This window comes from Protobothrops mucrosquamatus, unplaced genomic scaffold (assembly GCF_001527695.2).
Source record: "Protobothrops mucrosquamatus isolate PMUCROS unplaced genomic scaffold, P.Mucros_1.0 scaffold378, whole genome shotgun sequence".
Classification (NCBI taxonomy): domain Eukaryota; kingdom Metazoa; phylum Chordata; class Lepidosauria; order Squamata; family Viperidae; genus Protobothrops; species Protobothrops mucrosquamatus.
In genome coordinates, this window is record NW_015386710.1 from 850310 (window position 1) to 875261 (window position 24952).

General features: G+C 37.0%; 1 protein-coding gene across 1 annotated transcript in view; it reads right to left on the bottom strand.

Annotated features, from left to right (window-relative positions):
- Window positions 1-24952, bottom strand: part of ATRNL1 (attractin like 1) — a 471655-nt gene that overhangs the window by 435885 nt on the left and 10818 nt on the right. The window contains exons 2-3 of the mRNA XM_015815816.1: window positions 1910-1993; window positions 712-825 (exon numbers count right to left, since the gene is read on the bottom strand). Of these exons, the coding sequence (XP_015671302.1) occupies window positions 712-825; window positions 1910-1993 (198 nt within the window). The remainder of the gene's footprint in view (window positions 1-711; window positions 826-1909; window positions 1994-24952) is intronic.

Consider the following 24952-nt stretch of genomic DNA (forward strand, 5'->3'; position numbering starts at 1 on the left):
TAAGTGTGAACTATATAACCAAGTTGCCACTAAGTCTTTTTCAATGGGAACATCCCATATTTTTCTCCACCTGTATCCAGGACATGAAAAAAGCAACGACCATATTATTTTCTTGCTACAAATCCAAAGTGATGTTTTCTAATTTTGCTGAAATAGCAGCACTAGCAGCACTGTCTGGTTCGCCTGCTATACTTCATTTCTATTCTGGTTGCACACTGTGAAAAGAATTCCCTTTTCCTCCAGCTACATTTTTGTCCTCTGTAGCAATTTTTCCTGACCTACTGCACTGTCTATCTCCTTCTGAAGGGTCTTTAACCAATAAACCTGTTCCTCCACCCATTTTTAATAAGTTCACAAGTGAATTGTTTTCATTTTTTAACAAGGTGAAACAAGAGTTTGCCCTCAATCCCAAGTGACAGAAAGAATGGTTTTCTTTCTTTCTTTCTTTCTTTCTTTCTTTCTTTCTTTCTTTCTTTCTTTCTTTCTTTCCCTCTCTCTCTCTCTCTCTCTCTCTCTCTCTCTCTTTCTTTTATGCAAGAAAACCAGGGTTTGCTAAAAATGGTTCAAAGTAGAGGATACTGAAATGGATACTTTAAAGAAGGATCTTTAAAAAGGCGACAGAGGAGGAATTACATATTGAAATCCCATCTAAAACTATTTAATGCACATTTTATAACACTGTAATAAAAGCTATTAAGCTTAAATACTCACCTAAATACAGCTATTAAAGGTGCATATATTGAATCTCCATCATAAACATACATATGATCCCAACTACATTCTGTTGCAAAATGATTAAATCTTAATCTTAAAACTGAATTAGGGCTAGAAGAGAAAAACAGGAAAAAGCACTTGAAAATAGCACATTTTATAATGAAATATACATATAAATATGTCAGTACAGGATTCAAGGCAAGACTTGTATGCAAATGCCATTGTCCATTTTATGATTATGCAGTTTTTAAATTGTAATATGTGCGTGTATGCATATACAACTATTACATAAATTTTGGACATTTATTTTACTTGCAGATGAGAAAATCCAGTCAATATGCTGGAGCTGTGGAACTAAATTTGCTGGTTCAGACATAGGAATGTCTGGAAACAGGCTCTTTACCCACCTGTGTCTCTTTACTCTTACACTCTTTCCTTCACCTTGAACAGCAAACTATACTTTATTATGACACATTTGCCCTGATGCTTAAACTTAGAAAATGTAGCTTAAAATATAGATGATGTGATTAGGCTATTATATGAAACAATTTAGCTCAATTCATTGTATATTCAAATGTGGCCTGAAAATTATCAAAAAGGAATAATCCACTCATTCAAACTAGTATTATTTTAATTTATAAGAATGCCAATTTCAAAATATCTTTACCTTATCAGCAATAAAATCAATCTCTGTTATTTGGAACTGCTATATTGATTAATATGAAAACCAAAGATATGAACAAAATATATATTGACATCAGACACCTTTAGGCAATTATTGGGCCAAAGAGAGTTTGTATTATGCAACAACAGCTAGGACAAACTAATAATTCCCAATATCAGGCATTGCTGGACATTTTTCATGGCAACTAACTTTGTAGGTCCATTTGTGCAGCCAGTTAAGCTCACAGGTAGTGGGTAAATATGACCATCAACTATAGTGCTTCTGTGGAAATAGAAGTAGTCATACAGTATATTCCTTGTCTGCATTTCATATTTAGTTCTCAACAGTAATTTTCTCATTTTTTTCCTGAAATTTAACTGGTGTATCAAGAGTTCTTTAGAAAATCATCAAAAGTTGGTAAAATCTTTGCAACCAATTATAGCAAACTCAACAATTTTTTTACATATAACTTTGTCAAATATCTCTTAAGAGCTACAATGTAGAATCAACATTAATTAAAAATATACTTACTATCCTTCAATTAACCATGTACATTTAGTTTTGTATTTATAATTTATCGGTCCATCCGTTAAATATCCAGAAGATTCAGTTAACCTACAAAAAAAAGTTAGTTTTTAAAGCTATTTTTCCTTTCAAACTACATACAAAAATATTACAATTTGAATGGAGTTCAAAAGAAGAATTTTATATAAAATTGTGTTTGAACTGAATAAACATTCCTATCTTTTCTCACTTATTAATATTTGCATACATATTTGCATGCATTCAGTTGCATACAAGTGTGCTAAACTGGCTTGCAGTATGATAATAAGGTATTGATACCCCCCAGTATAATGATTAAACTTATGCTCAAGTTTAGTCTTCAAAGCAGGTAAATACTGGAACTGGGAAAAAGGTTCTATAGGAAGAACTCATTGATAAGCAGTATATATAATTCATAAAAAAAATTCCAGATATAAATAAAAATGCAAAATAAATAACTCAAATGACCTGCAAAAATATGTATTATATAATAAAACCCTTGAAAATTAAAAAAAAATAGAATGAATTTTTTTCAACTTTTCTTTTCAAAATCTCCAGAGCTTGGAAACCATCAGGGACATTTTTCTATCAATCCAATTTACAGCAAAGAGACAGAGATAGAAAGAAACAGAATAGATTGTCTTCTGTAGACTGAATAAGTTGCAGATCTCTAAACTATAAGGCAGTGGTGGGGAACCTATGGCACGGGTGCCAGAGGCGGCACTCGGAGCCCTCCCTGTGGGCATACGTGTCGTTGCCCCAGCCTTGCCTCTCCCCACGACTCCCTCCTCTCCAGCAGCCCCCCTGAAGGAGAGTTGCCCTCGAGCATGGCCCACATGGAGCAGCGCAGCCAAGGACATGGCAGCCAGGCAGCGTAGACAAGACTCTGCCCTCACACCCCATCATGCAGTTGATGCTGCAGGGCGCGGGCAGAGGGTGTGGCCGCCATAGTGCTGCTGGGCTGCCTGGGTGATCTGCGGCGGGCCCTGGAGGCGGTGAGTGGTTCTGTGGGCAGGCGGGGCGGGGGATAAGGGGCAGAGTGGGGGCAGGGCAGGGAAGTGGATCAGGGGTGGGGGCAGTTTTGGGGCACTCGGTCTCTAAAAGGTTTGCCATCACTGGACTATACAGTTGTAACTAACACTCTTATCACTATTAATTTGGACTACAGTAATGTGCTATACAAAGGGATACCTCGGAAAACTAATGGAAACTGCAGGTGCTACAAAATGCAATGGCCCACTTACTGGATTCTTACCACCATTCTTGTGCTGCATGTCCTACATTGATTGCTAATAGATTTCTGGAACATAAATGTGATATAACAGTTAAGCTGTTAAACCAGTGTCTCTTCAGCCATGGAAACTGACAGAGTGATTTCAGGCTAATCACTCTCTCAGACCATCCTACTTCAAAATACCAGCCTTCTACAACTAAAATCAACTCATCCAGTATAATTATCTCAGGACAGCTTGTTAGTTAATTACCTTTTTAATAAAGTAGAGTAAGGAGAAGACTAAAACCAGTAGGTGTTTAAAAACTGGACTTATGGACTAACCTTTTTTTAGAAGTGAATCTTGTCCCATCTTTAACATTTCAGTATTTGATTAAGATGGAATAATTCAACAGAGCATGTAGTAGTTAATATATTGATACCGTAGGTTTTTATATTATTAATCAATTATTGTTCAGTTATGTTAATTATGACAATTATTTAATTGTGCATTTGTTGGTTCATTTTACCATGGGTAAATTATAATCTGTCTTAATTATAAAACTGATGCTTGTAAAACATCAGGAGTCCTTGTCAGATTTGGTAGTACTATATACGAAAGGAGTGAATAAATTATTGAGCATAAATTCTTGTGACGATCTCAGGTCTGTGATTATTTGAATCACTATTTCTTGAATTATTTCATTTGCATAGTTTTTTAATTTTCTACCAGAGTCACTGATTAAAATTCTGTCTAGAAATTGTTCAAATCGCTTCTTCCTATTTGAAAGTAGTTATTCTTCTANACATCTTTTTTACATCGTGGTGACCAAAACTGGATGCAGTATTCCAAGTGTGGCCTTACCAAGGCATTGTAAAGTGGTATTAATACTTCACGTGATCTTGATTCTATCCCTCTGTTAATGCAGCCTAGCACTGTGTTGGCCTTTTTGGCAGCTGCAGCACACTGCTGGCTCATATTTAAGTGATTGTCCACTAGGACTCTGAGATCCCTCTCACAGTTACTACTATTGAGCAAGGTACCCCCTATACTATACCTGTACATTTGGTTTTTCTTGCCTAAGAACCTTACTTTTTTCACCATTGAATTTCATTTTGTTAGATAGTGCCCAGTGTTCAAGTCTGTCCAGATCCTCCTGTATCCTAAGCCTGTCTTCTGGAGTGTTGGCTATTCCTGCCAGCTTGCTATCGTCTGCAAATTTGATGAGTTCCCCATCTATCCCTTCATCCAGATCGTTGATGAAGATGTTGAAGAGCACTGGGCCCAGAACAGAGCCCTGGAGCACCCCACTACACACTTCCCTCCATGTAGATGTGGTTCGATTGAGGAATAATACATTCTAAATACATACATTCTAAATCAAAACCTAGTTCATATTTTAAGAAATTTATAATATTTCTGTTCATACTATTAAACTTCCAAGGCTACACATAATTTCCTTTCCAAACTCCAACTAGAATCAAAGAGGTTATTAGCTAATGATAGAAACTTAGGTAATCATTCTCACTTCCCAGTAATGTCTGTTAATTCAATGACATTTATTCCTGACTAGCTACATATACAGTTGTAAGAGTATCAGATATTTAATTACAATCATAAATAAGAAAATGCTCAGGTTTACAGGAATTTTTTTTGATGATTTCTCCATTTTGCAGTATTTGACAATTATATATACATAGATTCAACTTCTGACTTATAAAAGGCAAAACTACATAGGTTTCAGTTTTGTTTACTTTTACATTCAGTTTACAAAAACAATAACAAGTTTAGTATCACTCAACCTTATCAGAGAGTCAAGCATATACATTTTTCCAGCTTTTATTAGGTAGTTTGTATTCTTTTTTATGTGAGTAGTTAGCCCCATATTTCTAACTACTCGTAGCACAGGAAAGTGGTTTGCATACTACCCACTGTTTCATTCTCATTCTCAAAAGTTTCATTCTCAAAATTACTTTAAGCATATCTTAATACAGTGTAACACAAACCTACTACATGTCTTCCTAGCATGTACAGGTAATCCCCGAGTTATGAGTGTTCACAACGCTCATTCAAAGTTACATGATGAGCACCCCCTAGTGCTTATGAGCAAGTCCCGAAATTACGAGTTTTGCAGCACAGCAGTTGTTCACCCTTATGAGCGACCGCAGTGGTTCTGCAACATTCACCCTGGTTATACCCTCCTTCCCTGCCCCTGCCGCAGGTCTCCCTAGACACCAGGCCTTCAATACTCACCCTGAAAAGATCGAGATCCTTCACTTTCTTGGCTGCTCCAGGCCTTCAGTGTATTTGCAGAGAATGGAGGCCTAAAATAACGTAAGATCACGCGAGATCAGTGAGCGAGATCTCACGCTACTGATCTCATGTGATCTCATGGTACTTTAGGCCTCTATTCTCTGCAACAGAGAACGGAACTGAAGCCAGGGGAAGCTTCAACAGGCCTCCGGAAGCTGGATCGGGGCTTCAAAAGCCTTTTCCAGGGGGCTGCCCCCCGTATCTATGGCCGTGGAACAATTTTGCGCTCCCTACGGCGCGATCCGGACTCTGGAAGCTTGGAAAAGTCCTCTGCTGCCTGGATATTTGGCCGTGGAGCAAGATGTTAATATTTCATCAACTATAGGCAAAGATGTTAAGGAAAGGATAGAAGGCCTGTCTGAAGTACTGAGTTCTGCTTCTTAATCAGATCACATCTGATTAAAATAATACAAGAAATATGGGCAATGGGTCACTCAATCAATTCCAACTTCTCGTGAAAGATTGATTTACCTTTTTTCCCAAAAAAACCCCCCCTTCCTTTGTTTCTTTGCATGCAGCGGCGGCAGCGGATCACAAAGGAGAAACGGCACGGGGCTGGGAGTCAGGTAAGGAAAGAAAAGCAATTTCTGGTAGGAGCGAGGATTTCTTTCCTTACCTGCCCCACTTGTTCCGAAGCTGCTTTCCGCTCAGACGCGTTGTTCTAGCCAATGGTGGCACTCCACCTGCTGCTTTGGTGGCTCTGTAGGCAGAGCTACGAAGTTCTCTTCTCTGTCAGAGACGAGAACTTTGCAGCTCTGCCTACAGAGCCACCAAATCTGTAACTGAATGGGCAGGTGAGGGGGGGAACCTGCCCCACTTGTTCCACGACCGCTTTCGGCTGAACTGCATTGCAGCGGCATTGGGCGCAATACGCGAGGCGGCAAACAACCATGTCACACCAAAACTGCCCATTTGCCACCTCCTGCCCAATGCCGCTGCCATGAGGCCGCAGAACAAGCCAGGCGGCGGTAAGAAACCGGTGTACTGGTTTTTTACCTCCACCTGGCTTGTTCCACGGACTCATGGCTGCGGCATTGGGCAGGAGGCGGCAAATGGGCACAGCTGGCGGCAAACAGCCATGTCATGCCGAAACCGAGGGGCTGGCATGCTGTGGCTGCTGACGGACACAGTTGGTCCCCATGCACTCACTGTGTGCAGGGGCTGATGGTGCCAGGCAGCAGCCACCCCGGCTCCTGCCTCGCCTTGCCTTGTCCTTCCCCCTGCCTAGCCTCGCCTCACCCCACAGGACGAGCCTCCTGCCCGTCCCACCTGCCATAGACCCCCTGGATCTCCCCCAACCCTGCCCGGCCCCCACAGGCATCCCTCCCCATGAGCAACATTTGAGGTGGCCACACAGTGACCACCGAAGCCATGCCCGCCCAATGGGCCACGCCCACCCAATGGGCCACACCCACCCGGCACCCGGGGGTACATAAGTGGGTTTTGGGTTGCAGTTTGGGCACTCGGTCTCTAAAAGGTTCTCCATCACTGAGCTAGGCTATCTTGCTATACCTATAAAAACTTGGCTGTCTTTCTAAAATTGCAAACTTGCGTGTGTCTTTCAGTCAGTCATCACTACTGGAATTGCTGGCAAGTCCCTGCAAATTTCAGAAGTGATTTGTCATTGTCTGATTCTTTCAAGGGCTGGGAGAGAGGGAATGGCCCAAGGTCACCCAGCTGGTTTTCCGCCTAAGGCAAGGCTAGAACACTAAGGCTGGATAACTATCCCTTGGGAGCATTGAGATACTAGATTCCTGCACAAGGCAGGAGATTGGACTAGAAAATCTCCAATGTTTCTTCCCACTTTACATTCTATTGTTCTGTGAAAAAGAGGACTACAAGAAAGGAAATTGCATCAGATGAATCTACTCCTAAGAGCTCTACTTTGTGAAAGATAATTCTGATAAAATATATTTAAAAACGTAACAGTTATGGAATAGTTGCGGAAATGAAAAGCAGATGAAAACAGGCCAGCTGACAGAAGAGGCCATTATACAGTGGGAGGGAAAATGAAAAGAGGGTTTAAACTTATTTCTTTTCAGGGCAGTGAATTCACAGCATTTCTTTCTGTTATCTTCAATAAATATTACTTACCTGTGGTTCTTGAATTTCTTCTGAACATGTCTCAGTGGTTTATTTTTTCTGTATTTCTTCACTACTTCCATGTAGTGAAGTCGGTCACACTTAAGTTATCATTTTAGTTGTTAATAGGATCTAAAAATCATTGCTGTTTCTATGCAATCAAAACTGATGTTCTGCAGAAAGCACCAACTACATACAGTAACCTAAGAAGGAATGGCTGTTTATAGCTTCTACAAAAACCCAATTTCTTGGACACTGTCTGCTTAGAACAAACTGATTGTATTACTCTATAAACAATTTGAGCAACAATATCATACACCAAAGTAGCAGCAGTTTATTTAATATACCTACTCCTTAAGCAAATAGAGATAGATGGCAAATGAAAATAAACCACAATGTATAAATCTGTTGTTTGCATGCAACTTTCAACACCATGGAATGAATAAATAAGTGTGGAGATTATGATGTATATAAAATATTTAATTTGGCTATATTCTCAGCAGGATTATGGAAGGCATTCAGATGAAATAGCCATGAGCAACATGCAGAGAATTTCCTTTGTTTGCATGGCATAGCTTTAAGTCATCCACTTGCCAGTGGCTTTACAATTACTATATTATCTGAACATGTTATATTTGTTCTTTCAATCAAACAGAGAAAGCTGAAACAACCTTAGACAAGATAGCTTGTCTCTCCTAATGGAAAAAGCCATTTTGCTTTATTTGGATGCCATAGCAACATTATTTCAATGCTTCTAACTTTAACTTTTGGAATTAAGCACTAAATACCTAGAATCTAATACATTTTTAATGTATTAAAATGCGTTAGATGCATTTAAATTAAGATGCAAAGGGTCTTCTGGCATGCTAAAGATGAACACATTTATAAAATAGTTCCCTATTAATTCAATATGTCCCAATAATTCTGCTGCAAAGAAAGGATGGAAACTGAAAACAGATTGCAATGACAAAAGAAAAAAGAACTTTTTCAAAAGCGAAATGAAAGGTAGACAGAAAGAGGCAATGAAGTTTTTCACAATAGCCCTGTTCTCATTCAAAACAGTAAAACACAAATTCCAGTGTGAATGGGTAGCAAGAATATGCATGAATCTTCCCTTCAACAAATAAACAATACTAGTACTCCTCAATTTACAACCAAAATTGGCACTGGAAAATTCACTGTTAAGCAGTGTAGGTCATTAAATGAGGCATCACATAAGTGCACATCAATTTAATGACAGTCATTAAACAAGACATAACATGATCATAATTTGCGACTTTCCCTGCCGGCTTCCCAACTGATCTTGCTAGTCAGAAGCAGCTGGGAAGGTCACAAATGGTGATCACATAACCACAGAGATGCTGCAATGGTTGTATATGTGAGGACAAACTATAAGACACTTTTTCAGTGCTGCTATAATTTTAACTGGTCACTGAACAAATGGACTACCCGTAAGTCCTTTGATAAAAACTGACATTTATGTCATAGACTAACATGGCTTTCCTCCTACCATTATTCAATGGGTGTAACTACAACTACAGAATATATTTATGATTTGGGAATTAATTTTGTCATAGCCTCTATGAGCTATCATCAAAAACTCTCGTATTGTGCTTATCATCTTACTATGCTTCAGCTGTTTCAAATAAAAGCCAATTTACAAGTACTCCTCAACTTACAACCACAGTGAGCCCAAAATTTCTGTTGTTAAGCAAGACAGTTGTTAAGTGAATTTTGCCCCATTTTGTTACCTTTCTTGTCACAGCTGTTAAATGAATCACTGAAGTTGTTAATTTAATAACATGGTTATTAAATGAATCTGGCTTCTCCATTGACTTTGCTTGTCAGAACATCACAAAATGTCATATAGGGACTGTGGTGGAGCAGTAGTTAGAATGCAGTATTGCAGGCTATTCAGCTCACTGCCAGAAGTTTGATCCTCACCGGCTCAAGGTTGACTGAGTCTTCTATCCTTCCAAGGTCGGTAAAATGAGGACCCAGATTGTTGGGGAAATATGCTGACTCTGTGAACCGCTTAGAGAGTGCTGTCAAGCACTAGGAAGCGATATATAAGTCTAAGTGCTATTGCTATTTACTAAATAAATATTTAAATAAAAATGACAACTACTAAAATTGTTTATACTTCTTCCGATGAAAGTGTAAAGTGGCTTCTTTATATATTTCTTCTCTTTTTCTTTACTATATTTCTACTTTTTTTTCTTTCTCTTTTTTCTGCATTTTCCAAAGTGCTATGGGGTGGTACATAAGCCTAAATGCTATTGCTAAATACTAAGAGGACAATTCGGAAATAAACCTCCGTTTGAGCATGTGCAAGAAATAGGCAGGGATAGCGCCGCTCGTCCTATGACGACGTGTGCAGTTCAGTAGGCAGTGAGGAGTGGAAGGAGAAGGTTGTGTTGCAGTTGACTTGTCTGCTAGATCAATTGAAAATGAACCCTGCCATAGAAAATCCCGCCAAATGTGAAGGGCGTGCAGTAATACGATTCCTATGTGCGAAAAAACTTTCGGCAGCTGTGTAATGTTTATGGACCAAACATGATGAGTGAAGGTATCGTAGGTCATTGGTGTTGCATGTTTAAAGATGGATGTACTGATGTGCACAATGAGGCAAGAAGTGGCCACCATCTGTAGTCAGCGATGAACTCGTGCAGGAAATTGACAAAATGTTCCATGAAGTCCATTGGCTCATGATATCTGCATTTTCTTTACACTTTCCCCAAACTTCTCAGACTGTTTTGTACAGGATAGTGACAGAAAACTTGGGATACCGCAAGTTCTGTGCTCGTTGGGTACCAAAACTCCTTTCTGAGGAGCACAAAACACACTGTGTGGGTTCACAATGCTGTTAAAGGGTGGCTTCATTCACAGGTGGGAGATTTTTTTTGCAGAAGGAATTTCAAACTTTGTAAGATGTTATGACAAGTGCCTCAATTTGAATGGCGATTATGTCAAAAAGTAATGTAATGTTGTACTTTTCTAATGTGTATAATAAAAGTTCTGTATCTGCGAGTGTCTGTCATTGATAACCAAACAGAGGTCTATTTCCGAATTGCCCTCTTATTTCTAAAGGTGCTATGTTCCTGTAAATAGAGAATGAAAACTTCCAGTAATCTGTAGATTTCCCAAACATTCAATCTAGCTGAGAGTAATCCAATTCAGCATGAATGTAAATGTGGGCATGGATAACTGTGTCCTGCTCTCTTCCTCTCATTTTCTTTTTTGGCTAAGATTTCATGCACAAACTATTTTAAGACTGATTGCTACAATAAGTTCCTTGACTCCAAAATCACTGCTAGGCCTTTTGATTTGTTAGCTGAATGTGTCAAATCCTTATTGTTGGCATTATCTCAGTAACAGCCAGTCTCAGGAGAGGTGCAATAAGAATTACAATACAATTTTTGAGCTACTACATAGTGTATTTTTCTATTTTCCCCCATATCCTTTGAAATAGTGCAATATGTGTGTTGGGAAGCATTCAGTTTAGAGAACTTTAATCTCTCCTTCTATGTGATACTGAGTGGGCTTTGTAATTACATATATGAAGATGGGAAGGTGGTTGTAGGAGAAGGTTACAAAGTTGAAAGTCAAAAACAAAATCTTGCCATGTGTTGCTAAAGCAATTCTTCTAAAAAACAATTTTAAAAAATCATCTGAAGAATCACTATTGTACATGAATTTCTGAATTTACAGGTTATAGCAATGAATAATCAGAATCACTACTATATTATATCTTCTTGAATTGTTCACATCTTAAAATGGATCGAACATACCGTGTTAGTAATCAGCATTTTCATAAAACGGCTTGTGTAATAGCATACAGTATATGATTCTTATTCTAAATGAGCTATAAAATCATGGTCAAGGTTATCCAGGGCAAAGTTTTTGATGCACACATATAAAGACCTTTATTTGAATATATTAAATCTCAAAATTAGAGTACATTATAATATACAGTGGATAAGTTTAAGAAGCTATATTTTGAGATTTAATAATATATGCTAGACAAAATTTATGAAAGTTCACTCATATTGAGAAATAGTATATCTTGTTAATGATGGAATTTTGTTTCAAATCAGAGAAAACTGAGACAGGACGTCTCATTTTATGATGTCAAACTGAAACTCTGAAATATATCTGCAGCACTTTGTAAACAGAAAATGACAGCAAAATGATGTTTTTATCAGTGAAAACTGACCACAAACAACAGTCAATTATGGATTAATGCAGCATAATAATTGATGCAGAAAAATGCTGGAAGCTGAATCACACATATAAATAATGTGTATATATAAATAGTGTGGTAAACTCCTCATATTGGTGCCTTCTGATTTTAAATAAACTGATAAAATTAGGTACATGATTATTTATTACTGCAAAGTAAAAAAGAAAAAAACTATAGTTGTAATCTAACTAACTAGCAACTATCTTAGTAGCCTTTCTGAGCTGAAAAAAGTTAAGAAGGTCATACCTGGTTAATACTCGGATGACAGACTACCAGAAAATCCCTATGAACATTACGAAATTTGTAAAATATTTCATAAGAAAGCTATAGCAAATATCTTCTCTGATGTTTCTAAGAAAATTACAAGGGAATTCAGCAAGACTTAACTTTAATTCCCTGAATGCTTTACATTTTTATAATTATGAATCATTCTCAAAACTCAGAAGATAGTATGAGTTTCTTCCTATTGTATGATACTGGTCAGTGCAATTTTCAGACAACATGATTATAAATCACTGAGAGATCTATGAACTGTAAATTTATAAAAGCTGACTAAAGTAGCAGCCAATGAGCTTAAGATAATATTTTTAAACACATTACATGCTGTGCAAGCAATACTTCAATCTATTGCAAATCAAATTCATTAGAGTAACATAAACCCTAATGTCCTGAACTAAAGGATTATCAGTATTTTTTCAAATAAAGAAACAACTGTACTGAAATAGATTTTTCCAAAGATTCTTCAGAGCAGCATATTTTTTCACACTTCCAGACTGTATGCAAACTGAATTTTATAAGCTGTCAAAAAGAAAAAAAGAAAAAGATACTCTTCTATTCATCCAAGCACTTCAAATCAGGGTGGATTTGATTTAAATCTAGTCAATTTAAATCACAATTTAAATGATTTAAATCACTAGTAAAAAGGCTTGATTTAAATCAACTCGATTTAAATCATAATTTTTGAAGAGCAACTGTCATCTCTGTCCTGCAGCAGCTCCTCCTCTGACCCGCTGTTGACTCACCGACAGTCCCATTCACTTTAATGGGACGGCTGGTGATGCGGCAGTGGCACAAGGTGAGGGACGTGGCGGGCAGCAGGTGAGTGGATGCCCACTAACAGGAGCTGCCATGATGGATCTGAAATGACAGGTGCTCTTTAAATGTAAGGACTGGTAGTTAGAATCTTTATTATTATTTGCAAACAAAATGAAGGTTTCCTATTTAGAATAATAAGCTGTCAGGTTAGTAAAACAGCGATATCAGAACTGATTTTTGGTTAATAGGTTAATCACACATACCATGTTTTCCCGAAAATAAAACCTACCCTGATTTTTGGGGGTGTACCTAATATAAGCCCTACCCCAAAAATAAGTCCTAGTTAGGACCCTGCCCACTCCATCCCACCTCACTGCCGCAATGGGGCAGGCGAGTGTGTGTTGCACCGCTGCTGCCATGAGGCAAGGCAGGTGGGGAAGGGGATGGAGATGCCCCACATGCCCCGCACCCTCTTACCCTCTTTCACTCTCCTCCCGAGCCAGACTACCATGCTACAGAGGATGGGCAGGATAGGCTTGGTCTCCCTCCACCATTTTGGAGCTGGGGGGAATGACGTTGAAAGGCTGAGCTGCCACTGTTCTCTGCTGGAGGGGCTTTCTTCACGCTTTGCTGCCACCTCCTTCTCCACCAACTCTCCTGTGGCTTGCACCGTGACTGGGCAGCACAAGCCTCCTCTGCCACCTCCCTCCGCCAGCCCTCTTGTCGCTGCCACTGGAAATAACGTAGAACGGGTAGGGGAGCAGCTTTGCACAGCGATGCAGTGCAAAGAAGAGCACTTACTTGCTGCCCTGCATCGCCCCGCATCTCCATTCTCTGTTCTGAAAATGGCAGCCCCATTTCCTACCGCTTCTCCTCCTGGCACTATTGTAGAGTTTGGCGCACGACAGCCCAGCTCCTCTCTCTTCCTGAAAGCATTTCTTCACTAACCTGCTTTCCAGCTCTGGTGCGTTTCTCTCCTGCTGCAGGGAAACGGAGTTTGTGGGACTAAAAAAACTTCAGTCAGACCTTCCAACTGCAAAAAAAAAAAAGATCTCCAGCAGAGTGGAAGCAGCGCGATGTGCTGCGCAGCCTCCTATGAGCAGCCGCAGAAGTGGGCCGGCAGCCATGCAGGCACCTGCTGGATAGGGCTGTTGGTGCTGCCACCACGAGGCAAGGCAGGTGTCACAAAAAATATAAGACATCCCCCCAAAATAAGACCTAATGCCTCTTTTGAAGGCAAAAATAATATAAGACCAGGTCTTACTTTCAGGGAAACACAATAGTTGGAGAAATACTCAAATTCTTTTATTTAACTAAAACAGCCTGGTACAGATGCATTTTTCTTCAAACAATCATACAGTTTGTAGTGTACATATATTTGCAAAACAATGGGATAAAAGAATATTCCTGAACTTTGTTTTATGATTTATCTCATGGTTACTGTGAAATTGTGTGAATGCATCAATGCAGTGCATATTATCTCAACTTGTAGAGCTTGGATTCATTGAATGAGTTTACCAAAAATGTAAATATTGCAGAATATACAGCCTCATGTTACATAACTAAGCTCCATTTCATGCTGAATAAATTAAATTATTAATGTATCTTAAATAGAAAACTATATTTAGATAGATTTTTACTCCAAAAGCATTTTAGTAAAATAAATTTGATAAAAATAAAAAAAATCTGATTTAAATTAAAAAAATCCATTTTTTTAATTTTTTTTTTAAAAATCATCAATTGTTATCCACCCTGCTTCAAATGAATAGATAATTCAAATATCACCCATTAACTTCATGTTGAGGACATGAACATTCTCAATTCATCTCCAGCTACCTAAGAAGGCAGGTTCTATCTGTAGCTTCTTGCTGAATAAGCAATATTTTTTCACTTCTGCCAGCACAAACCATCTTGTAGTATCAATCTGCAGCAAAATTTTTCAAAATAGTCTCAGGTGACCATTGCCTGCTTCTAAAGGCCACCTGAAGCAATTCAGGGCCATTTGCCTTTGAGCAGGAAAGCCCTGACTGACATGGTCGGAAGGACAAGTGAAGGGAACGATTACATACTTACCGTCCCCTTCCTCCATCTTCTCTTCTGCATCGAGAAACCCTGTGGTCAAGAGGATGGTGGGTTTTCTGGGTTAAATGTCTTCCCACTCTAAAAGACAACTGTCGACATACTAAAGACATCAGAGGGTGTAGAGAGGACGGTAAGTATCCATGGTTAGTTCCGCAGAAAAAAAGGTAATTGGGTTTTTGACCTATGAACTATATGGAACATGCCCTTTAGCGCAACGTTGACATTTGTAGAAGTGCTTCCTCTACCCCACAGCCATATGTGCAATATTGCAGGCAAAGCAGCATCCCAATGAAGCAGTTGCTTATCACACATACATACACCCCCACAAAAGTGAACTGCTTCTCCACATGCAGCTTGGATCTGGTTGAAGTAGCAGTGCTATTCTCATTCTTCTTGGTAGAGGCATGCATGCAGTCTGCTCTCCTTCTCGCTCTGCTTTGAATGTTACTTACAGTGAAAGGCAGGACCACTACTCATCGTCTCCCATCTCACCTCTTTAGCCGTGGGTGGCAAAAAAAAAATGGGGGAGAAAAATGAGGAAGAATGCTTCCTTTGGAACTGAATCACTAAAAATGGGTGAGGCTGCTTGATAAAAGTGAGAAGGTTCTTTAAAAAATGAAAACATGTATACCTGCTTGATTTGTCACTGACCAAGCGCAGACAGTTTCATTGCATGAGGATAGTGTTTTCAGAATAGATGTCCATAGGTCACTGTATGTCTTTCATCATCCAGCTGCAGAGAACATTACATGTTTTGCTCTGGAAGTGGTATTTTTCCAGTTTACCCACTTCCAGAAACTGCATCTAGGCAATTTAGGGTATGTTGATGCACATAAGAGACTGACTGATTATGCCATCAACTTTTAGCAATCACATAGATAAGATTTCTTCATGACAATCTGCCCCTAACCTGGTCTTTCAGGTCTTCCAACCCATTGCCATTGTAATTGAGGCCATCTTGATGCTAGTTGTTCTCTTCTCTTTCCTATTATTTTTCCAGAGATTTATAGATATTGCTTCTTTTAACCAACTAACAAAACGGAGCACACTAATAATGTGCATATTAGCCCACTCAAGCATACTCCACTAATCACAGTTCAGGATCTAAATAATGAATGAGGAATTTTAATTTTAAGTGGTCCTTGGACATAATTAAATATGTCTTGTATCTCTAAAATAAAAAAATTAAATCTCAACTTTTACTTTGATTTCACCCGAAGTCAGTAAATGTACTTCACAGATCTCAAGAATTTTCTACATTCATCCTCATAATTGAAAAATTGCAAATAACTGGTCAAACAGATAATGATAGCTGTGCATGCTCCTATGATTACAGGGATAGTTGTTGCAATTATCCTTTAGGCAAGATTACTTTTCAAAGTGGCAAAAACAATAGCTAAAATAAAATGTATAAGACTTAAAACAATATATTATTTATCTCATTAGTCTGTCATCAACAGTATCAGTTACATATCATGCATAAATAACTAGCTAGCTATAAGAAGCAATATATAAACAATCCTTTCATTTTTCTTCCCATTTTTGTATTAACTAATTAAAGTTAATAACTATGAAGTTAATACTTCATTACATATTCAGGCAAAAAAAGCTCTGTTGTTAAAAAGGGGTAAAATAATGTAGCAAAGGCAGTTTCTAACAACGGCAGTACTGCAGCAATATTTTCAGTCACAATGGTAGGAAAGGATAGCCACATTAAAAATACACTATTAAGACTGAGCTTAGCTATTAGCATGATTGTCACAAGCAATACTTTTAAATCTGTGTACCATTCAGAAACAAGATTTAGATGGATATTAAGAATTCATTTAGGCACATAGTTTCCCATTTATAGTATTTAATTCTTACAGCATTTTTTATGTCTAGCAGAGTTTTACACTTTATCACATGTGTGGCTTAATGAACGTTTTGAACAAGGCAAAATTAGTGCCATCTATTTTCACCTGTAGCAAGTTAAAACTACTGAAAAATGGCTCCAAATTACATTCCAATGTACTGTTCTTTTCCATAGTACTATGTTATATATACAGGCATGTCAAACTCGCAACGTCACGTAACATCACGCGACATATCACGACTTTTGGCGGTTTTGGCGTGACGCATCCGACCCATGGGCCAGCAGTTTGACATGCCTGTATTAAAAGGACACACAAATGTTACTTTTAAGAAAGAAGCTGAGTATGGCTTTACACATGCTTGCTTAAACTATCATATTATTAAGATACTAGCCTTTTAAGTTTCATAGCATGCAAGAAATAAATCCTGGAATGGGGAAAATAAAACTGTTTTTTTTAAAAGCCGTTAAAAGTATGTCTAAACTAGTTGTGTATTCTCTCTTAATACTAAGTTATTAAAATACGCTTGTAACAGCATGTTAATATTCTCATCTGTATAAACAATACATGCACATGAGAAATCACAAGAACTTTCTTTCATATTCATCTATTATTTTAGGTTAGGTTAGGTTAACAATTGTACACCAGCCAAAGTAGTTATGAAACTATAATATAATGTGTTAAGTATTTAATTACGAATTTTGAGTCGAAAACATCGTTTTGTCTCGTGTATATAACTTACGACCTACGTCTGGGGTCCTTACCCGTCATCGACTTGTTAAGACATAACAAAACTAGTTACGGAGATACTCTCAAAGTCTTATTTAACTTCTGATTTGAGACGACCAATAAAAGGGGTGGTTTTCGGTCTTCGGGGGTTTTAACTCTATTTAAGATGGAATCAAGAGAACAATAAAGAGAAAAATTTAATACTGACAAAAAGGTAACTGGAACTGAACAACATAAGACAGAATTTGAAATTGAATTATGTACAAATGATGAACATGTTATTGCAAAAATGTGTAAACTTTTCTTAAGATTCTAAATGGAAGAGAAAGAAATGAAAGATTACATGAAAAAATGAGCCATGAATTTTGTCTATGTTATACAGATGGATACGTGGAATATGGTTAAATGGGGTGAAATGGGGTGAAATTAATATGTTAAATTTAAGAGAGAATTTTTATAAAATGGCATTCCATTGGTATATGACTGAAGTATAATTAACAAAGAAGTATAAAGGCACTTCAAAATCAATGCTGAAAATGTGAAAAGCAAGAAGAGACATTTTTACCATGCTTGGTAGTGGAGTTGTGAAAAAGATTAATATTGAGATAAAAATTCATACAAGGATACAAAAAAAATTAACACTGAGAAAAAAAATCATAATTTTTTATTGGGATATATGAATAGCCCATTAGAAAAGTCTCATGGAAGAAATTTTATATATGGTGACTGCAGTAATATTATATGCACAGCAATAGAGGAATACTAAAATTCCCACAACGGAGGAATGAATTGTGAAGATGGTAGAAATGGCAGAACTGACCTTCGGTCAGAGATAAAACAGCTACTTTTATAAAACACTTGAAACCTTTTATGGATTTTTTTTGCTGAAAATGGGAAAAAGTGAAGTAATGATTTATGGATTTGATGACTGAAAAAGGATTTAAAAAGAGATTGTAGGAATTTTTGTAGTATTAAAGAGGGAGGAGGCATAATGAGCTTAATTATGACTGTTGAAAAGAAGACTGGAAGTTGCTTTTTCTTTTTATGGTTCTTTTTTCTTTAGTTTTCTTTTTTCTTTACCTTATTTTTATCCTATTTTTTCTTTATCTTTTATTTATGCTCTTTATATTTAACTTTCATATATGTAAAAACTTTCAATAAAAATTGTATGTATATGCATATTCATTCTCTTGGTAACAGGTGAATCTTTAGTAGTTTGTTAAAAATGCTACTAGCTAGACCATTATTCTATTATTGTTATTCTTCCATAGCAAGTAACGCACATTAATCATTAAAGGCTATTAGCCAAATACCAGTCAGTGTTGTCAAAGCAGGCAAAGCTTTTATGAATAAGGTGCCTTTATTACAATTACATATGCTAGATCTCAGTTTGTACACTGGCTTAAATGCCCTTCTATTTTCCCTACTATGACTAGTTGTTGCATTTCCTTTTTCCGATAAGGTTTCCTTTCCCGGTCAACAGATTATATATAGCCTGAGGCAGAAAAGAGTAGACACAGATGCAACAGAAAAGTCATATTATTTAATCCATTTACATGTCAAAGGACTTTTTTTTCTTGCAGTTAGTGAACTAATAGAGTATGCTATTACTTAATGCAAGGGAAGGGGATTCAGTTTTATTTTTTTGCATGGGACAGGATTAAACTACAGCAATTTTCCACTATCTACAATGTACAGTCCTTTGCAGCTTCTAATCATGTTGTACATACAGACATCAGCCAACTATTTCTAAATCTGATGTAGGCATCAGTCTATTCCAACAAATATAAACTCTTCTTTGTCTGCAACAGTGAAAAACCCTACAGTTTCTTATAGAAAAATGACAAAAGTAGCACAACATGAGAAGAGGTCAGCATGGGAGTCCTTCTTCAACCAAATCTATTTTCTTTCCAGTTCTCTCTCTAACAATTTCTTTCTTCTAGCAAAGAAGAAAGTGCAGCAGTTCCTATTTGAAGCAATACAGAGCTTGTCTCTGGGGACAAGCTCTGATCAATCAAGAAAATGTGTTTTCTCAAAATAATTCACCTTTCATAATAACCTGGCAAAGTATTTTATCCAATGTATTCTTTAATATTTAACCTTTTTAAAATGGAACTGGGCAAAGAAATCCAGAAGATTTTATTCTGGTTTTATTCACATCACATCTCTGTTTATCATATGCTTACTGTATGAATATTTTTCCTGTCAAAAGCTTTGTGTTTAAAACTATGTTACCCAATATAGAATAGAATAGAATATGTGGGAAAGTTGTGTTTGTGAAAAAGGTGTTCCAAATTTAAATGTTTGTAACAGTAACTGAAAATATATTCCCAAATGTTGTACTAAGACTTAAATACTTGTGTATAAACTCCACTATAAAGTGAATTATAGTGTTTAATGTTACTACACACTCTAATACATATGACAACATAGTCTAACAACTGGTGGCTAACAAGGTTTTATTTTGCCTTCTGTAACTACTCTAATTTATTCAAAGTTAGACTCTGACTAGGCAGGTCCAGGTGAGGAGCCTGGGGCAGGCTTTGTGAGGTTATCTAAACTTAATTTGATTCTGTGACTCCCAAGGACATGGACAGGAATCTCCAATCTGTCAGTCCAGTCTCCTGTCTATTATCTCCTGATCTTTCCTGGGTTGTTAAAGACAGCTAGGAAGTGATCCAGAAACAGGGCCAAGGAATGATATTATCCTTTTTGAGGGAAGGGGTGATACTGTTGGTCTTGAAGGAGGCAGGAAGAAGAAGCTGCAGCTGGTATAAAATGCAGTGTCAAGAGCAACAATGGGCCTGTGTGTCATCATTGCTACACAAACTGCACTTGTTACCAGTTGGCCTCTAGGTACAACTCAAGGTGCTTGTCATCACCTTTAAATAGAGCATATGGCCTAGTTATTTGAGGATCCACCTATCTCCAATGATCTCTCTCTAACTGGCACATTTGCACAGAGTGGGTGCTTTGTAGTTCCTCTCTATTAAACAGATTGTGCGACCAAGGACCATCCTCTTTGGAAGAGCATTCCCTAGAGATACAAGAGGCACTGAATCTCCTGGGGTTTCTTAAAAACTTACTTTATTTACAGCCCTGGACCTAATTTGTTTACTGATGTATTTGTGGAGCCCTGTTGTAGTTGTACATTTTTATTTTAGTTATTTTGAGCTGGATTGCTTGTTTATGTGTGTTTATGTTCAATTATTTTTATTGTTTCTGAATTTTGTTAACTGGCTAAAGTCTAATAAAGTGGTTAACTATAACAAATTCAATAAATTAAATTAAAAATTAAATTAAAGGATAGATTATACATAATTAAACTAGAATGCAATTTTGATTCCAATTTGCCACATCTTAGCCTCAGAATCAGTATAGATTTTATGGTTTTTAGAAGTTTGGGCAAGTGGCAATGTTTTAATATTTACATATATTACTGCAATTATTTGCACTATGCAGTTTCTGAAAGAAAATGTTTTGAGTTATAAATGTTTTGCACAGCTATTTAAGAAATATTTAAAGCTTTAAAAATAGGTAAATTTACATAGGGCTGAGACATTGTGTTAACTATGGTTTATCTGAACAAGCCATATTTTATAGCTTCTAGTCCAGCGGTTCTCAACCTTTTTAATGCCGCGACCCCCAACCGGTCGTAAGTCGAGGACTAAACCGGTCATAAGTCGAGGACTACCCAACCGGTCATAAGTCGAGGACTTTCCCTGCCCGGGAGCACCGCGCATGCGTGGTTCCGCCCCCTGCACCAGCCGAGGCGTAGCTGGCAAGTGGCAGAGACGGAGCAGGCCGACCACCAGCTGGCCCAGCTCAAGGGAGGTAAGGCACCCGCCGGAAAAGGGAAAAAAAATGGCGGACAGCCTTGCATGGCGACCCCCGTGAAATGGTAGATCGACCCCAAATGGGGTCGTGACCCACAGGTTGAGAACCGCTGTTCCAGTCTGTAATAGTTAGGTCCATATCTTGAACTAGACCAAGCAAATCATGTTATGGTTTCCAATTCTGAAACCCTGCATATGTATTTTAAATCCTCCATATGGTAGACATTTAAAAAAACATACAAAAAGAAAGGATGCCTATTTGTTCCAAATGCTGATATGACTGAGATAGACTGCAAAACACAATTCAGATTGCACATTTCTATTCACATAAGGTAAGCTCACGTCTATCTCCTTTCTGGACATTCTCTATGAAAAATAAATTTATAAAACTCTCAGTCATGAACACGATACAATTAATGTAGGTATTCCACTTTAACTTAATCAAAGTATATAATTCATTCTAAGTGAAAGATCATCTCTGTTCTTCTGATTTAACAAAATTACAGAACTTCAAAGATTACAAGTGACATTGTGGAATTTGAATCATTTTTATGATTAGAATTATATTTATCATAGAGGTAGTATGGGCATTTTCACAGTTCTCGAGGAGTAAAAGTAAAAGAAATGGACAGAAGACACATAGGATAATTTTCCTATAATATTTAAAGTAACTGCTTCAATTTACAAATATGGATTCTAAACCATCACAGATAAACAGCAAAATTAAACAGCACAATTTATTAAATTGGTGGTTTAAGCTGAACCGGTCATGCAGTAACACCCAACATTTTCTATTAACCTAAGTTATATATATTTTATAGATAATTCATTTCAGAACATTTAAATTGCTACTGTTTGTTTCCTATTTCCTATATATTTCCCAAAAAATCAAGCTAAGCATACCAGACATGTACATAACTGAGGCTTAAAGAGAGAGAAAAAACTAGGTCATTCTATGCTTCCTCAGAATTAGGTCAAAATTTTAACAAGTCATTCGCAAGAGATAAAGATTTTAATATTTTTTGTGGACTTTATCATTTTCTCTCTTTTTATTGTAGAATAAAACCATAAGATTGAATAACTCCCCAGAACATATGCATTTGAAAATCTGATGTTATTTTTAATTTTAAATGACAGTTAAATGAATATTGTATTCCAAGATAAAAATTACTGGACAATTTAGCAAATATTATTTGCATAAGGATATTAAGCATTTATCAATCTTAAGCTCTTCAAATACTATAGTAATTTTGGCTGCCATTTTTAGATTTTGAGAAAGATGTGGCAATGTAAAATTATCTATTTTCCACAGTTTCCTCTGAAGAGAAATTACTGATCAAGCAAATATCCTGTAGCCCAATAATTCTCATCTATTACAAAAGCTTTACCACTGTAAAAGATAAGTAGGTGTTATTTAAAAAAAAACAGAAGCTAAAATAAGCATACTATTTATTTTTAGGAGTTTTGGATCACATTCAATGCTGTGTATCAGTCTTTTATAACATTTTCAGGGAAAGGAAAGAGAACCATACTCAAACACTGGAACACCTGCAGAAATCTCAATTGTTTTTAATTAATAAATTTATTAAATCAAACTAGAAATCTAAATTGTGTCAATTCAGGAGTGTATGCTTGACAAATCCTAATATACTGATTGGTAATTTTGTGATAGTAATCTATACTACTCTTTCATACTAGGAATCCAATATAGCAAATATTCCAATAATATTCCAGTCCAAATACATACATATATCCATATCCAGAAATAGATATCCTGTATATTCAATTATTTCCAGGATCTGAAACATTAGAAGTAAATCAGATGCATACTCATAGGAAATATGACGGACGAGGTGTACGTAAAAAGTTGAGGGTAGGTACGTTAATAACAAGAAACAAATTCATGAACGTCCCGAAAAAAACAGTATCTTGCGGGTCTTGCCTCAAGGCCGGGAAAAAACCTACCTTGGAACATCCCATCCTTTCCGCCCAACTGTGTATACTGTACACACTCAAGGACGTGGAAAAAAAAAAAAAAATACAAAAAAAGCACTGAGTACTTGAATATTATTTATGTTGAATAAGTATATATAGAATTGTAATTGCTATTTGCTATAATGATCTTATGCTTTTCTTTCTCATGTTGCACTTTTTTCATTTTAAGTGCAGCTTTTGTATGTATTTGCATTTATGAAACTTATCTTTGTGTTTTGTCTGTTTGTTTTTCTGCAACTATTACTTTAAGGGTTTTCCAAGTGATTAGTATTGATCCCAAGGACTATCCAGAAGGTTGTTGTGATTATTATTATTCAAGTACTATTACTTAAAGTTAAATTTATTAAATTATTTTCATATAATAAAGATTTGGGGTTTAATGAACAATCTGAAACTTCATGAAGGGGTCAATGAACTGAAGAGTTTGGCGAACCTTGCTTTAAGGTAAAGGATTTTTTACAAGGCAAACTGTAGGCAAAGAAGCCCAACTTTCAAAGCCTGCTTTTTGCATGTAAGATTACTGCATCGTGCAGTAATATACAAATGTGGTACCTCTATATTGGTGCAAACTGTCATGCATAATTACATGTGACTAGAAGAGAACCATTGCTTAAATAATTAATTTTAAGCTCACTTAAGCATTGTATTAGTTATAATAACATGACCAGAAACTTCATATAGTAAATATGACCAATGATTTGCTTTCTCTGGGGGTAGCTTCAGAAGATAGTTAGTAATCTTAAACTAAAAGACGACACTTACGGTATATCATAAACCCCAGTACTTTTTTTTTTATTCCGTTCAGGGGCTGTAATGATGTTATTTTTTTTCCAGTAATTTGCAACAAGGATAAATTATCCAAAATTACAGCAATAGTAATTAGAATTTGCACTAGCATAGAGCACAGCATAGATAAAAAGCAATGTAAAGGAAGGAAAAATGTAATGGAAGGAAAAATGTTCTCTAGAACAGGCTCTAATGCTTGGAAAGGTGGAAGGAAAGAGAAGAGGAGGATAATCAGGAGCAAAGTGGTTGGACTCAGTCACAATGGTATGAGTGCACTGCTGAGAAACTTAAAAAAACAGGTTGGGGATAAATTATCATGAAGATATGTCAACGCTGCTAACATTGGATGTTTTTGTATTGACAACAAATGGAAATGTAGCCATCTTTTACCTTTTGCTTTTAGAGTTAGATGATGCTGGGAGGGGGAATGTGAGCAAGAATCCAGCTAGACAAAACAATGCTGGACCCAGCATGAGAAGCAAGGTTATTGTAACCAGAGATGGTAAGAAATTGGCAGGCTGGAGAACAGGAGAGGAACACCCCCCCCCCGCTTCACGCTAATTGGGGAATGTGATTTATGACAGTTAATTGGAGGAGGGAATTGTGCTTTGATACTATGTGCTCAGGGAAGGGGAATTTAGTTTTTGGCTTTGATTATGCACTGCCAATGCTATGCTACTCAAAATAAAGATTCTTTAAGGTAAACAATGCCTCGAAATTCTTTGAAGAGCTTCATCTGTCAGAACCATGACAGAAGATCTATCTATGTGGTCACTAGGAATCAAAGATGATTTGATCGTACATAATCAAAAAATCAAAAAGGAACTTACTCAAGAAGGTTTTCTGAGAAAAATGGAAGTCTTAGC